The 11,115-nt window shown below is 47.6% G+C and overlaps 1 protein-coding gene across 1 annotated transcript; it reads left to right on the plus strand.

Annotated features, from left to right (window-relative positions):
- Nucleotides 1-507: 507 nt before the first annotated feature.
- Nucleotides 508-7,337, plus strand: LOC130489562 (GTPase HRas-like). The gene is made up of 5 exons (XM_056863316.1): nt 508-573; nt 3,882-4,014; nt 4,937-5,115; nt 6,401-6,560; nt 7,080-7,337. The coding sequence occupies exons 2-5, from the start codon at nt 3,904-3,906 to the stop codon at nt 7,188-7,190; spliced, it is 561 nt and encodes a 186-aa protein (XP_056719294.1). The 5' UTR covers nt 508-573; nt 3,882-3,903; the 3' UTR covers nt 7,191-7,337.
- The last annotated feature ends 3,778 nt before the right edge of the window (nt 7,338-11,115 follow it).

An 11,115-nucleotide genomic window follows, 5' to 3' on the forward strand; every position in this document is an offset into this window, starting at 1 on the left:
CGCCTGAACATGGAGGCTCCATTTAGCTGTTGTGATCAATGGCCACTGATAGATCTCTCCCCTATTACAACAGCGTGCCCTTCCCGTGTGCGCGCGCACACACGTATACACATAAAAACAAACTACAACCCGAGAAAAACAACACGGGTGGAATCAGCCTACAAGGGAAAAGGCGGCGCTGGCCCTTTAAGCCGCCGCCCCCTCCCTCGGCGCGCCGGCCATCCCCAGCTGACACCCTTTCCTCCCGTCCCCAGCCCCGCCCCAGTCCTCCCAGCCTCCAGCGGCTTCTCTAGCCTCACCCACGGAACGCATCTCTATGGCGCCAGCGACTCCGATTGGCCGATCCGGGGCGGTGCCGCGCGCCGATTGGCTGCGCGGGCTCGGGAGGCGGGGCGTAGAGGGGAGCTGTCAGGCTGTTCGAGGGAGGGGTTTTCCGTTGCCGGCCCTGGGCCCGGGCCTTGCGAGAAGGGTGCGCGCGCTGGCGGCCGCTGGAAGACCCCCCCCTTCCCTCCCTCCCATGGGGGGCGCATAAGACCCGGAGCCTTTCCTCCCCCTCCCGCAGGGATCGGGCGGGTAAGCATGGGGGGGGGGGGAGAGAGAATTGATTGACAGCAGCTCAACAAAGGTTGCATTGAGGGGTGGGGCGCTGGGAAGGTCAGTCCGTTGGGGAAGTGGCGCTTGGGGTCCGAAGGGGGAGAATCGATTTGCATGGGTGGGAAGGGGTTTGCATTGAGCTCCGAGTGATGGGCGTGCGCCGGAGTTGGGGGATGGCCTCGGGGTGGGGCACCTGTTTGGAAAAGGCAAGGCATAAACAGAACAAGGTGGGTATGCGCGCGCGCGCACGACGGGGTAGGGTTCTGGGAGGACCCGGGCGTGAGTGAGGATGCTGGCCATTTGTGCACGGGAGGCTTTGCCTTGCGTTGGCGTCCCCTACACGCACGTTTTCCCCATTCAGGTTCTCAAAACTCAAAAAATGCCATTTTCGCACAGGAGGTTGTGCCTTGGATTTGCCGCTCTCTAGATGCACATTTTCTCCCTCCAGATTCTCCGAACTCAACAATAATCCCCCATGCAGAGCTCATGCATGGGAGGTTTTGCCTTGGATTTGCCTCTCTCTAGATCAGTGGTTCCCAACCTTTTTTTGACCAGGGACCACTAGGGCTTTTTTGTTCGGTGCAGGGACCCCAAGGTTCAAAATAAAAATTCGGAGAATTTGAAAATAAACTTTAATCATAACTGTTAGTTAAACATTAAACTTAGAATAATTTTTGAATATATATTTTTATAATAGAGAACTTTTAATTGAAAATATTAATTTATTATGGGTGTTTAACTTTGTTTTGCGGACCTTAATTTAGTTCTCGCGGACCCCTGGGGGTCCACGGACCCCCAGTTGGGAACCAGTGCTCTAGATGCACATTTTCTCCCTCCAGATTCTCAGAACTCAACAATAACCCCCCATGCAGAGCTCATGCATGGGAGGCTTTGTCTTGGATTTGCCTCTCTCTACATGCACATTTTCCCCCATCCGAATTCTCAGAACTCAATTATGCATGGGAGGTTTTGCCTTGGATTTGCCTCTCTCTGGGTGCACATTTTCCCGCATCCGAATTCTCAAAAACTCTGCAAGGGGACTTATTGTTGAGTTTTGAGAATTTGGATGGGGAAAATGTGCATCTAGAGAGCAGCAAAACCTCCCATACATAAATGGCCATGGAGATACAAAGCGGGTTGGGGTTTAAGGGAAAGCTTGCGATCGTATAGACCAAAGTAGCCCAAGACGCTGCCTCACCGCTGCCATAAGCATCACCCCCATTTTCCGTTGTTCCCAGATACCGTCTCCTTCTCTGCCTTCCTCCTACCTCCTTGCAAGCTTCCATGACCTTTCACCTGTCTCTGTACCCTCCTCTCTCAGCAACGTTAAACAAATAAGGGGGGTGCATGATATGGGAGCATGTTATTGTTGCAGTGGGGTTGGGTTTGTCATGGGACTGGTAAATGCATCTCGATAGTGCTGTTGGGAAAAGAGTCTGCTTTAGATGAACTGCGGGCGGGGTGGAGGTTTGCAGAGAGGGAAGACGGTCATAGCCAGATGGTAGCTTTCCTCATGGCTGTTTGAGAACTGTAGCCCTTAACCAGAAAGGGGGAGGAGATACCTCTCTAGTAATGGGCCTCATAAGAACGTAAGGAAGGCCATGCTGGATCAGACCAAGGCCCATCAAGTCAAGCAGTCTGTTCACACAGTGGCCAACCAGGTGCCTCTAGGAAGCCCCCAAACAAGACAGCTGCAGCAGCATTATCCTGCCTGTGTTCCACAGCACCTAATATATTCGGCATGCTCCTCTGATCATAAGGTTAGAGCTGCATTGTAACTCAGGCCTGCACTGCTCCCAGTGATCCTGCTAGTCCTTCGACTGACAATAGCAGGGACTTGCTGTGTCAGATTGATATAGACCTCCATTTGGCATGTGTGCCTGTGTCAGGTACACTGGCTAAGCATGCCTGCCATTGCCAACCAAAGTATATTAACTGGTCTGATAAATAAAGCTGTTTAGGGAAGGATTTAAGAGGGGAGTGGACATGTTCATGGAGGAGGGGTATTCATGGCTACTAGTTAAAATGGATACTAGTCATGATGCAGACCAGGATCAGAGGAGCGGGCCCACTATATTAGGTTCTGTGAAACACAGGCAGGATGGTGCTACTGCAGTTGTCTTGTTTGGGGGCTTCCTAGCGGCACCTGGTTGGCTACTGTGTGAACAGACTGCTGGACTTGATGGACTTTGGTCTGATCCAGCAGGGCTTTTCTTATGTTCTTATGTAAGGTTTCCAGGATGGGAGTCTGAAAGCCGGTTGAGTCTAGGTTTCACTTGGGCTCTGACCCTTCAGATTACTCTAAGCAGTACCTTTGACCTACCAGTTCCAGCCTTCGCTCCACCCAAGGGGCCAGTTCTTCTGGTATCAGACACTGGCATCTCTGAAACGCCTCATACTTGAAACCCTACTGTCTGGGTTGCTTTCAGTGATGCAGAAGAGAGAGCCAAGGAGTGCCAGTCTCTTCTTCGTAGAAAAAAAATCTTAAGGTGTGATTCATGCATAATGGCAAGCCATGGCTGTTCATCCCAGGAACAAGCCCGGGGGATCTTCAGGCGTGTAAATTTCCTCCTGTCCTCCTCCTCATCACGTAAGGCTCTCTGGTGAAAAACTTGTGCTTTTGTGAAGTTCACAGATTGTAGTTAAATCTGAATCCCTATCTATTGGTTCTTTTCTGTTTTATAAGCCAGGATTCAAACATGGATTAAGCCAGAGGTGTGGTTTGTCATTATGGTCTTTTATACGCGGCTGTTTCCCTCGCCGCAACCCCTATGACAGCTTCAGGTGTTTGTGTTGATTATGCATGCTGTTTCCGACTGTCAGAGGTCGCCTCGCTCTCTCCCTGCGTCCTGCCTGCATTTTCAGGGACCTGTTTTATCTCGAATTTGAAAACGTGGGCGAAACACGGGGAAACGCAGGGGGAGAGCAAGGTGACCTCTGACGGTCGGAAATGGCATGCATAATCCAAACGAAATCCCGAAGTCATCGGAAGGGGGACAGCGAGGGAAAAGGCCATGCATAAAAGACCTAAGTCTGTACCCTTCCTGAGATCTCTGAGCCCAACAATTTGAGTAAACATCTTCATCTGTTTCAATGTAAAGTACTGGGTTTGAGCAAAGATGACAGGATTTCTTACATAGCGGAAGGGGGAGAAAACAGTCTGAAACTAGCAGGGGGGCTAGGAAGATACAACAGTGATGTAAGGTCACATGAATTCTGCATGGGGGACAAATTATTCTATTGCAGTGTCTTTGGCTAGACTTTTCCTATTTTCTTTTCTGTTTCAGCTTGACCCACAACCTAGCAGAGATGACGGAGTACAAACTGGTGGTGGTGGGAGCTGGTGGTGTTGGGAAGAGTGCATTGACCATACAGTTGATCCAGAATCACTTTGTGGACGAATATGACCCAACTATAGAGGTATATTGATCTTCCCTGGGTTGCTGACAACTTTCTTGTGACCAAATTCAGAAGCCTTTCTTGAGTCCTCTGGTGCCCAACCCTTTCGATCAGACTACCTGTTCAGATTTCTCTGGGCTTCCAACACACTGACATCTCACAGTTCTTCTCTTGTCATTCTTCCTGCTATTGCTGAGAACTTCTTTATTCTCTTGGCATCTCCAACAGTCCTTTCATCATATCCAAGATGTGTGCCCTTCTTCCTTGACAACCAGTGTGGTGTAGTGGTTAACAGCGGTGGTTTGGAGCAGTGGACTCTAATCTGGAGAACCGGGTTTGATTCCCCACTCCTCCACATGATCAGTTGACTCTAATCTGGTGAACTGGGTTGGTTTCCCCACTCCTACACATGAAGCCAGCTGGGCGACCTTGGGCTAGTCACAGTTCTCTCAGAACTCTCTCAACCCCACCTACCTCACAGGGAAGGGATGGTGATTGTAAGCCGGGTTTTTTTTCCATAATTTTTAATTATTTTTCTGCAATATCTCAATACAGTTTTCCAACAATATAAAAGATTGCTAAAAACATTAGTCAAAGTATATAAGTAGTATTGACTATATTATATCTTTGAATTAGACAATTGACCTCCCCTCACCCCTTCCATCCATTTATAAATTTAGTCCTCTTTTGCTTAACAGTACTAATCCCCATCTCATATTAATAGTGGTTTGTAAGCCGGTTTGATTCTTCCTTAAGTGGTAGAGAAAGTCGGCATATAAAAAACCAACTCTTCTTCTTCTCTCTGCCTGCCACTAAAATATCCTTGTCTTTAATTACCTCATAGCAGGCCTTCTCCTGATGTATCTTCTGCCCAGTTCAGACTGACTATGCTGGTTTCACTTGTTAAATTGCTTTGCCGCATCTCTGTGCTTCTGAACTTCAGGATTCGTATCGGAAGCAGGTGGTAATTGACGGGGAGACATGCCTCTTGGATATCCTGGACACGGCTGGGCAGGAGGAGTACAGCGCCATGCGTGACCAGTACATGAGGACAGGAGAAGGCTTCCTCTGTGTCTTTGCGATCAACAACACAAAGTCTTTTGAAGATGTTCACCACTACAGGCAAGAGGACTTAGACGCTTCGCTAGACCGTTGCCTTGAGCTGTCATGTTATGGCAGGGAAGGCAGGGCCTAAACACTTTAATAAAATCAATGAAAAATGATTTTGTGCAGTATTTCCAGCAAACAGGGAGGGATTTTTGTTGAGAACCAATATCAAAAAAGTTGTGCTAATACTCAGGTTTGTGTTGAGTAGACAAACTTATGCAGAGATGATACTTTTGCCTTACTTATTCTCATTGCTAAGTGGGTCCTTTTCTTCTTTTTAGGTCAAGGTAGATGTGGCACATAGTTGCCACGTATCTTTTCCTCTGTAGCCCCTGGCATTTTCCTTGTAAGGTTGCAAGTTTGAGTGGAGAAATGGGATGTGGGGTGTGCTCCCCCCCCCCAGGTTCCTTTCTCTCTAGGGTAATCCTAAATGGAAAAACAGAGAGAGGGAGGGTTAAGCGCCACTCCTCCACTTCAGCATACAGCCACCCAAGAGTGTGGCTCAGTTTTTGTTTTTAAGTTGGGAGGAGAGATACGTGATGACCCATCCTATTAATTTAGAGCGCACAGCACAAACTCAACTCCTGGTATTTATTAACAGGCTTGCAGTTCAAAGATCTTTTGCTTATGAGTGGAAAACCAGGACTGAATCTAGGATTGCTAGGCAATTCTAGACCTCACCTAGAGTATTGTGTTCAGTTTTGGGCACTGCAATTGAAGAAGGATGTAGACAAGCTGGAACGGGTCCAGAGGAGGGCAACAAAGATGGTGAGGGGTCTGGAGACCAAGTCATACGAGGAAAGGAGTTGGGTATGTTTAGCCTGAAGAGAAGACTGAGAGGGGATATGATAACCATCTTCAAGTACTTGAAGGGCTGTCACATAGAGGAGGGTGCCGAGTTGTTTTCTGTTGCCCCAGAAGGTCGGACCAGAACCAACGGGTTGAAATTATATCAGAAGAGTTTCTGCCTAGACATTAGGAAGAATTTTCTAACAGAGCGGTTCCTCAGTGGAACAGGCTTCCTCGGGAGGTGGTAAGCTTTCCTTCCCTGGAGTTTTAAGCAGAGGCTAGATGGCTATCTTTCAGCAATGCTGACTCTATGACCAGAGGCAGATCACAAGAGGGAGGGCATCTTCTGGGCATGGAGTAGGGGTCACTGGGGGGGGTGGGGGGGGAGGTAGTTGTGAATTTACTGCATTGTGCAGGGGGTTGGACTAGATGACCCTGGTGGTACCTTCCAACTATGATTTCTATGATTCTTCATGCTTGTATTGTAACCCTTTTTCTTGTGTAATTACAGAGAACAGATCAACCGTGTGAAGGATTCCGATGACGTTCCCATGGTGCTTGTTGGCAATAAGTGTGATCTCCCCTCTCGGACGGTGGATACTAAACAGGCTCAGGAGCTGGCCAGAAGCTATGGAATACCCTTTGTAGAGACCTCTGCCAAAACCAGACAGGTAAGAGTACTGTGCAAGTGGGGCAGGTGCTTGTGGGGAGGGGCCATGGCTCAGTTTGTAGAGCATCCACTTGGCATTCAGAAGGCCCCAGGTTCAATCCCCGGCATCTCCACTTAAAGAAGAGGGGAATGTATGAAGGGTTCTCAAGTGAATGAATTTCCACCCGAGAGGGAGAACCCACTGATCAGTCCAGTGGTAACTAGAAGAAACCATATACATCTTTTTTAAAGCCTTGAACGAAGCTAATATTTCAACAAGATACCTAATTATATCATCTCCCCGGGTTGGCTGCAGCCCTGTGTGCCTGTAATATGAGTGCCTACTCGTTTTAAATTTAGAAACTGCTGGTTTTAATCTAGGATTGAATCCTGTATATTTTATTGTTTTATGGTGTTTTCACTTGATGTTAGCCGCTCTGAGCCTGGCTTCGGCTGGGATAGAGGGCAGGATGCAAGTCTAATAAAAATAAATCTATTTGTGTTTTCTCTCCCTTCTTTATATCTTCGGCGTGTCTTGAAGGGAGTGGAGGATGCTTTCTACACCCTGGTGCGAGAAATCCGAAAGCACAAAGAAAAGATCAGCAATGGGCGCAAGAAGAAATCTTCCAAAAGGAAGTGTGTTATCCTCTGAAGGGGGTGGGGGAAGAGACTTTATTCCACAGTTGGGAATGCAGAAAAACCCTCTGGAGTTTGGGGTTTTTTCCCTCCCAAGTTGCAAGATAACTTCTGAAGGCCGTGTCCCCTCACCCTTTTTGGCTGGAAGAAGGCGGCAACGGAGCTCTCTAAAATATTGATTTTATTTTCGTTTTTTAAAACTGGGACACCACATCAGATATGAGGAGGATTTGTGACCACATTTCGCGTTCTTGTCACTTCTTGCCCTTTAAAAAGAATATATCGTTGTGTTTCCGATCCTTAGGATTATAGAGGTCAGTCCATAAAAATTGGCCTGGCGTAGCTCGATCCTGCTAGTTAGATGGAAGTTATAGTATAAAGGCAGCATCTGAGTCAGAACCTTAGGGGCCTTTCTCGTTTTTGTAGCATTTCCCCCTTTGGTTCTCGGCAAGACTGAAGAGCAAGCCAAATAGACTTGGTGCCACATTTCTTGCTAGCAGAATAAGGGGTCACTTGGGTGGAGGTGGCAGTTAAAGATGCCAAGAGAGAAAATGTGGAAAGCCAAACCTTCCTGTGTAGCTGAATTCTTCACCCCATTGTTTTAAAATAGATGGTGCTCAGTTCTACTGGGGGGCTGGGTTCTGTATGCTATTGATTCTCTTTCTAGTTTGTTTGGGCTTCTCCTTACCTTCGAATGATAGGCTCACCGCGTTTTACCAAGAGTGTATGGTGTGGGGAGATCAGCGACACGAAAAGGAGTGTGATCTTTGGGTTAATAGTACAAGGTTTCCACCCAGAGGCAGTGGCATCTAATAACTCTGCAAAACCAACAGTCCCGCCTTTGGAAATGGCCGGGCGTTGACACCGAGAAACATCCTAATGTAACTAACCACTTGCTGCCTCTTTTAGTAAACGGTTGTCCATGACTTGGGAGTAAAATGATTTTGACACTTTAGAAAACGAGAAATTGGATCCCAGTCTGTTTCCCCTCCTGTCCCCAAACGTTTTGCCTCCTTTGGGTGGGGTATAAGAACTCCTTAAAAGACTAGCAGGGATAAACCATTAAGAGTGAATTACCTTGGGAAATTATCCTGCTAGGGATTATTACATAAGGCCTCAGTTTCTACCCCATTGTGTATTCAACCTTTCCGCTCAAAAACCTCAGAATTCTTTGTTAACTGATTTGGTCCTTTTCCACAGTCCTAAGGAACTGTACAATAAAACCCATCACTGGGAATAAACCTGTGAATAAGCTAACTGATCTATGAGGTCTGATATCTGTTTCCAAACAATAAACACTGAAGCAATCATCTCTTGGGGTTTGCAGCCTGTTATGGAGTTAGCTTTTTTTTTCTTTGCCACTATCTTTCCTGGTGGAGCTTCACACACATCTTTCCTGGAATGGGGTTGTCTTGGAAGTGTTGTTAAATCTCTGGAGGCTTTTAAAGAAATTATAGGAAATTATCAGTTCTTGCCTAAATATATGGGAGGGGCCGTGGCTCAGGTTCAATCCCGGCATCTCTAGTTAAAGAGACTAGGCAAGTAGGTGACCCTGGAGAGCCGCTGCCGGTCTGAGTAGGCAATACTGACTTTGATGGACCAAGGGTCTGATTCAGTATAAGGCAGCTTCATGTATTCATATGGCCTATTTCAGTCTGAATATTCTTTTATCATCAGATTGGATTCTGTGCAGAGGAATTTGTTACGGATTTTTCCTCCTGCTTCTCCTTGATTAAAGATCGCCAGAACGCGCCCCCCCCCCAAAAAAAACCCTCCTTCCTCTTAAAAGTGCTCCTGGACTGAAGCAACATCCCTTCTCTATGCAATTCCAACTCTTTTTTTAAATGCTTCAAAATATATTCATATGCTTTGCAGACATAAGCTGAGTTTCCTTTAATCTTCACAAGGATCATCTTAGCCATGAGTGCTGGAACACCACACTGGGAGCTTTAGTTGTTGGTTCCCCATGAACACGACGTGCCCCTTAAATCTTTGTACAGATTAATTGTTGCTCATTCTTAGTGGCCTGATCCTTTTAAGAGTAGATTTATTTGACGTGGCTGACAAAGGGAAACCAAGTTGCTCTGTATATGTCCAGTCTCCTAAGATACCCAGATTCTTGTTTAGTGGGTGAGGGGTTATTGCTTTTAGAATCTGCTTTAGTGGCTCATTCACTGTCAAATTTGTTGGAAGAGATGGGATCGTCTGTTGTCAAAGGAGCTCAGGGGCTATTGACCGCCAGCCCTTTGCTCGGGACTTTGATAAAAGCCTGCTCTTCTGAAAATCCAGATGTAATGGCTTAGAATCATAGTTGGAAGGGACCACCAGGGTCATCTAGTCCAACCCCCTGCACAATGCAGGAAATTCACAGCTACCTCCCCCCCCCCCCCGTGACCCTACTCCATGTCCAGAAGATGGACAAGATGTCCTCCCTCTCATGATCTGCTTTAGGTAATAGAATCAGCACTGCTGACAGATGGCCATCTAACCTCTTCTTAAAAACCTCCAAGGAAGGAGCTTACCACCTCCGGAGAAAGCCTGTTCCACTGAGGAACCACTCTGTTAGAAAATTCTTCCTAATGTCTAGACGGAAACTCTTTTGATTTAATTTCAACCCGTTGGTTCTGGTCCGACCTTCTGGGGCAACAGAAAACAACTCGGCACCCTCCTCTATATGACAGCCCCTCAAGTACTTGAAGATGGTTATCATATCCCCTCTGTCTTCTCTTGAGGCTAAACAGACCCAGCTCCTTCAACCTTTCCTCATAGGACTTTGGTCTCCAGACCCCTCACCATCTTTGTCGCCCTCTGCTTGAGGAAGGCTTATGGTGACAGTGTTTAGATCAGGGGTGGGGAACGTCAGGCTCGGGGGCCGTTTAAGGCCCACAAAATCAATTGGTCTGGCCCTTTGTGGGTCCTGGCAGATCTCTAGCTCAGAAGGATCTAAGACTGGTGATCCGCCCCCTCCGGCAGACAGGAATAGCCTGTATTCAAGGCGGATGTGAGTTTGTTTTGCTGAGAAAAGGAACCTTTTTTCCCCTTGCAGAAGAGTCGTTAGCTATGGAGCTGCTAGGACCGCCCAAGAAACTGTGTTAACCCTTTCCCACCTGGCCCTTGGAGAAACGTATTCCCTCTGTACTACAAGAGGCCTGGGGGCAGAAGTGGTGACAATGGAGGGGTTAAAGGGGCAGGGCCAGAATGCGCAGGGGGGGGGCGAGTTCTTAGCCAGAGTGTCTTCATTTCATCCCTGCAGGTGGAGGTAGCAGGAGCCGGCTGTAGAATCCGGCCCCAACCGTGCGGAGCAGGAGCAACTCCGGCTTGTGGCTGGATGGCTACACCCAGCTGGTGCAATAGGCCATCCTGTGCCACCAGGTGGGAGAGTGCGCCACTGGTTGGATGCCTGCCTACTTGCCCGAGTGTGTGTGGGGGGGGTCATCTGGGGCAGCTGCCTGCTTGGGGCTTAGTCAGCTAATTTTTAAGTTGATAATTTTGTATGACCCGCGAATGATGTTATAAATATTCAAATGGCCCTTGGCAGAAAAAAGGTTCCTCACCCCTGGTTTAGATACACATCATCGGCTTCTGTGGCTTCAAGCAAGCATACGATATGTCCAAGGGAGATTCACGTCATGTGCGCTGTAACACGAGGTACAACTAGTGCCTGTCCCTTCCTGATGATGCCTATCTAAACACTTCCACCATAAGCCTTCCTCAAGTGGAGGAAAAATGGACACCAGAGGGGAGGTGGTTAAGGGATGGGACAGGTGTAGGTGTATTCATGTTCATTTTGGCCACCCTGTTGTGTCAGAGTTCTTGGAGACTTACAATACGAAAAAACAAAATGATGGACCAGCACAGTGAATATCCATTCAAAAGCCTGCATGGGCTGTATGTCTTATGACAGAACAGCATGTTACTTTTGCAAACATGGGTACTAGGAA

This window comes from Euleptes europaea, chromosome 18 (assembly GCF_029931775.1).
Source record: "Euleptes europaea isolate rEulEur1 chromosome 18, rEulEur1.hap1, whole genome shotgun sequence".
NCBI lineage: Eukaryota > Metazoa > Chordata > Lepidosauria > Squamata > Sphaerodactylidae > Euleptes > Euleptes europaea.

Bases quoted from the DNA above. Each gene is read 5' to 3' on its own strand.
- LOC130489562 (XM_056863316.1), top strand. From the start codon at position 3,904: ATGACGGAGTACAAACTGGTGGTGGTGGGAGCTGGTGGTGTTGGGAAG. The intron at 5,116-6,400 runs GCAAGAGGACTT...GTGTAATTACAG, and splicing joins GAAGATGTTCACCACTACAG to AGAACAGATCAACCGTGTGA. The intron at 6,561-7,079 runs GTAAGAGTACTG...CGTGTCTTGAAG, and splicing joins CCTCTGCCAAAACCAGACAG to GGAGTGGAGGATGCTTTCTA.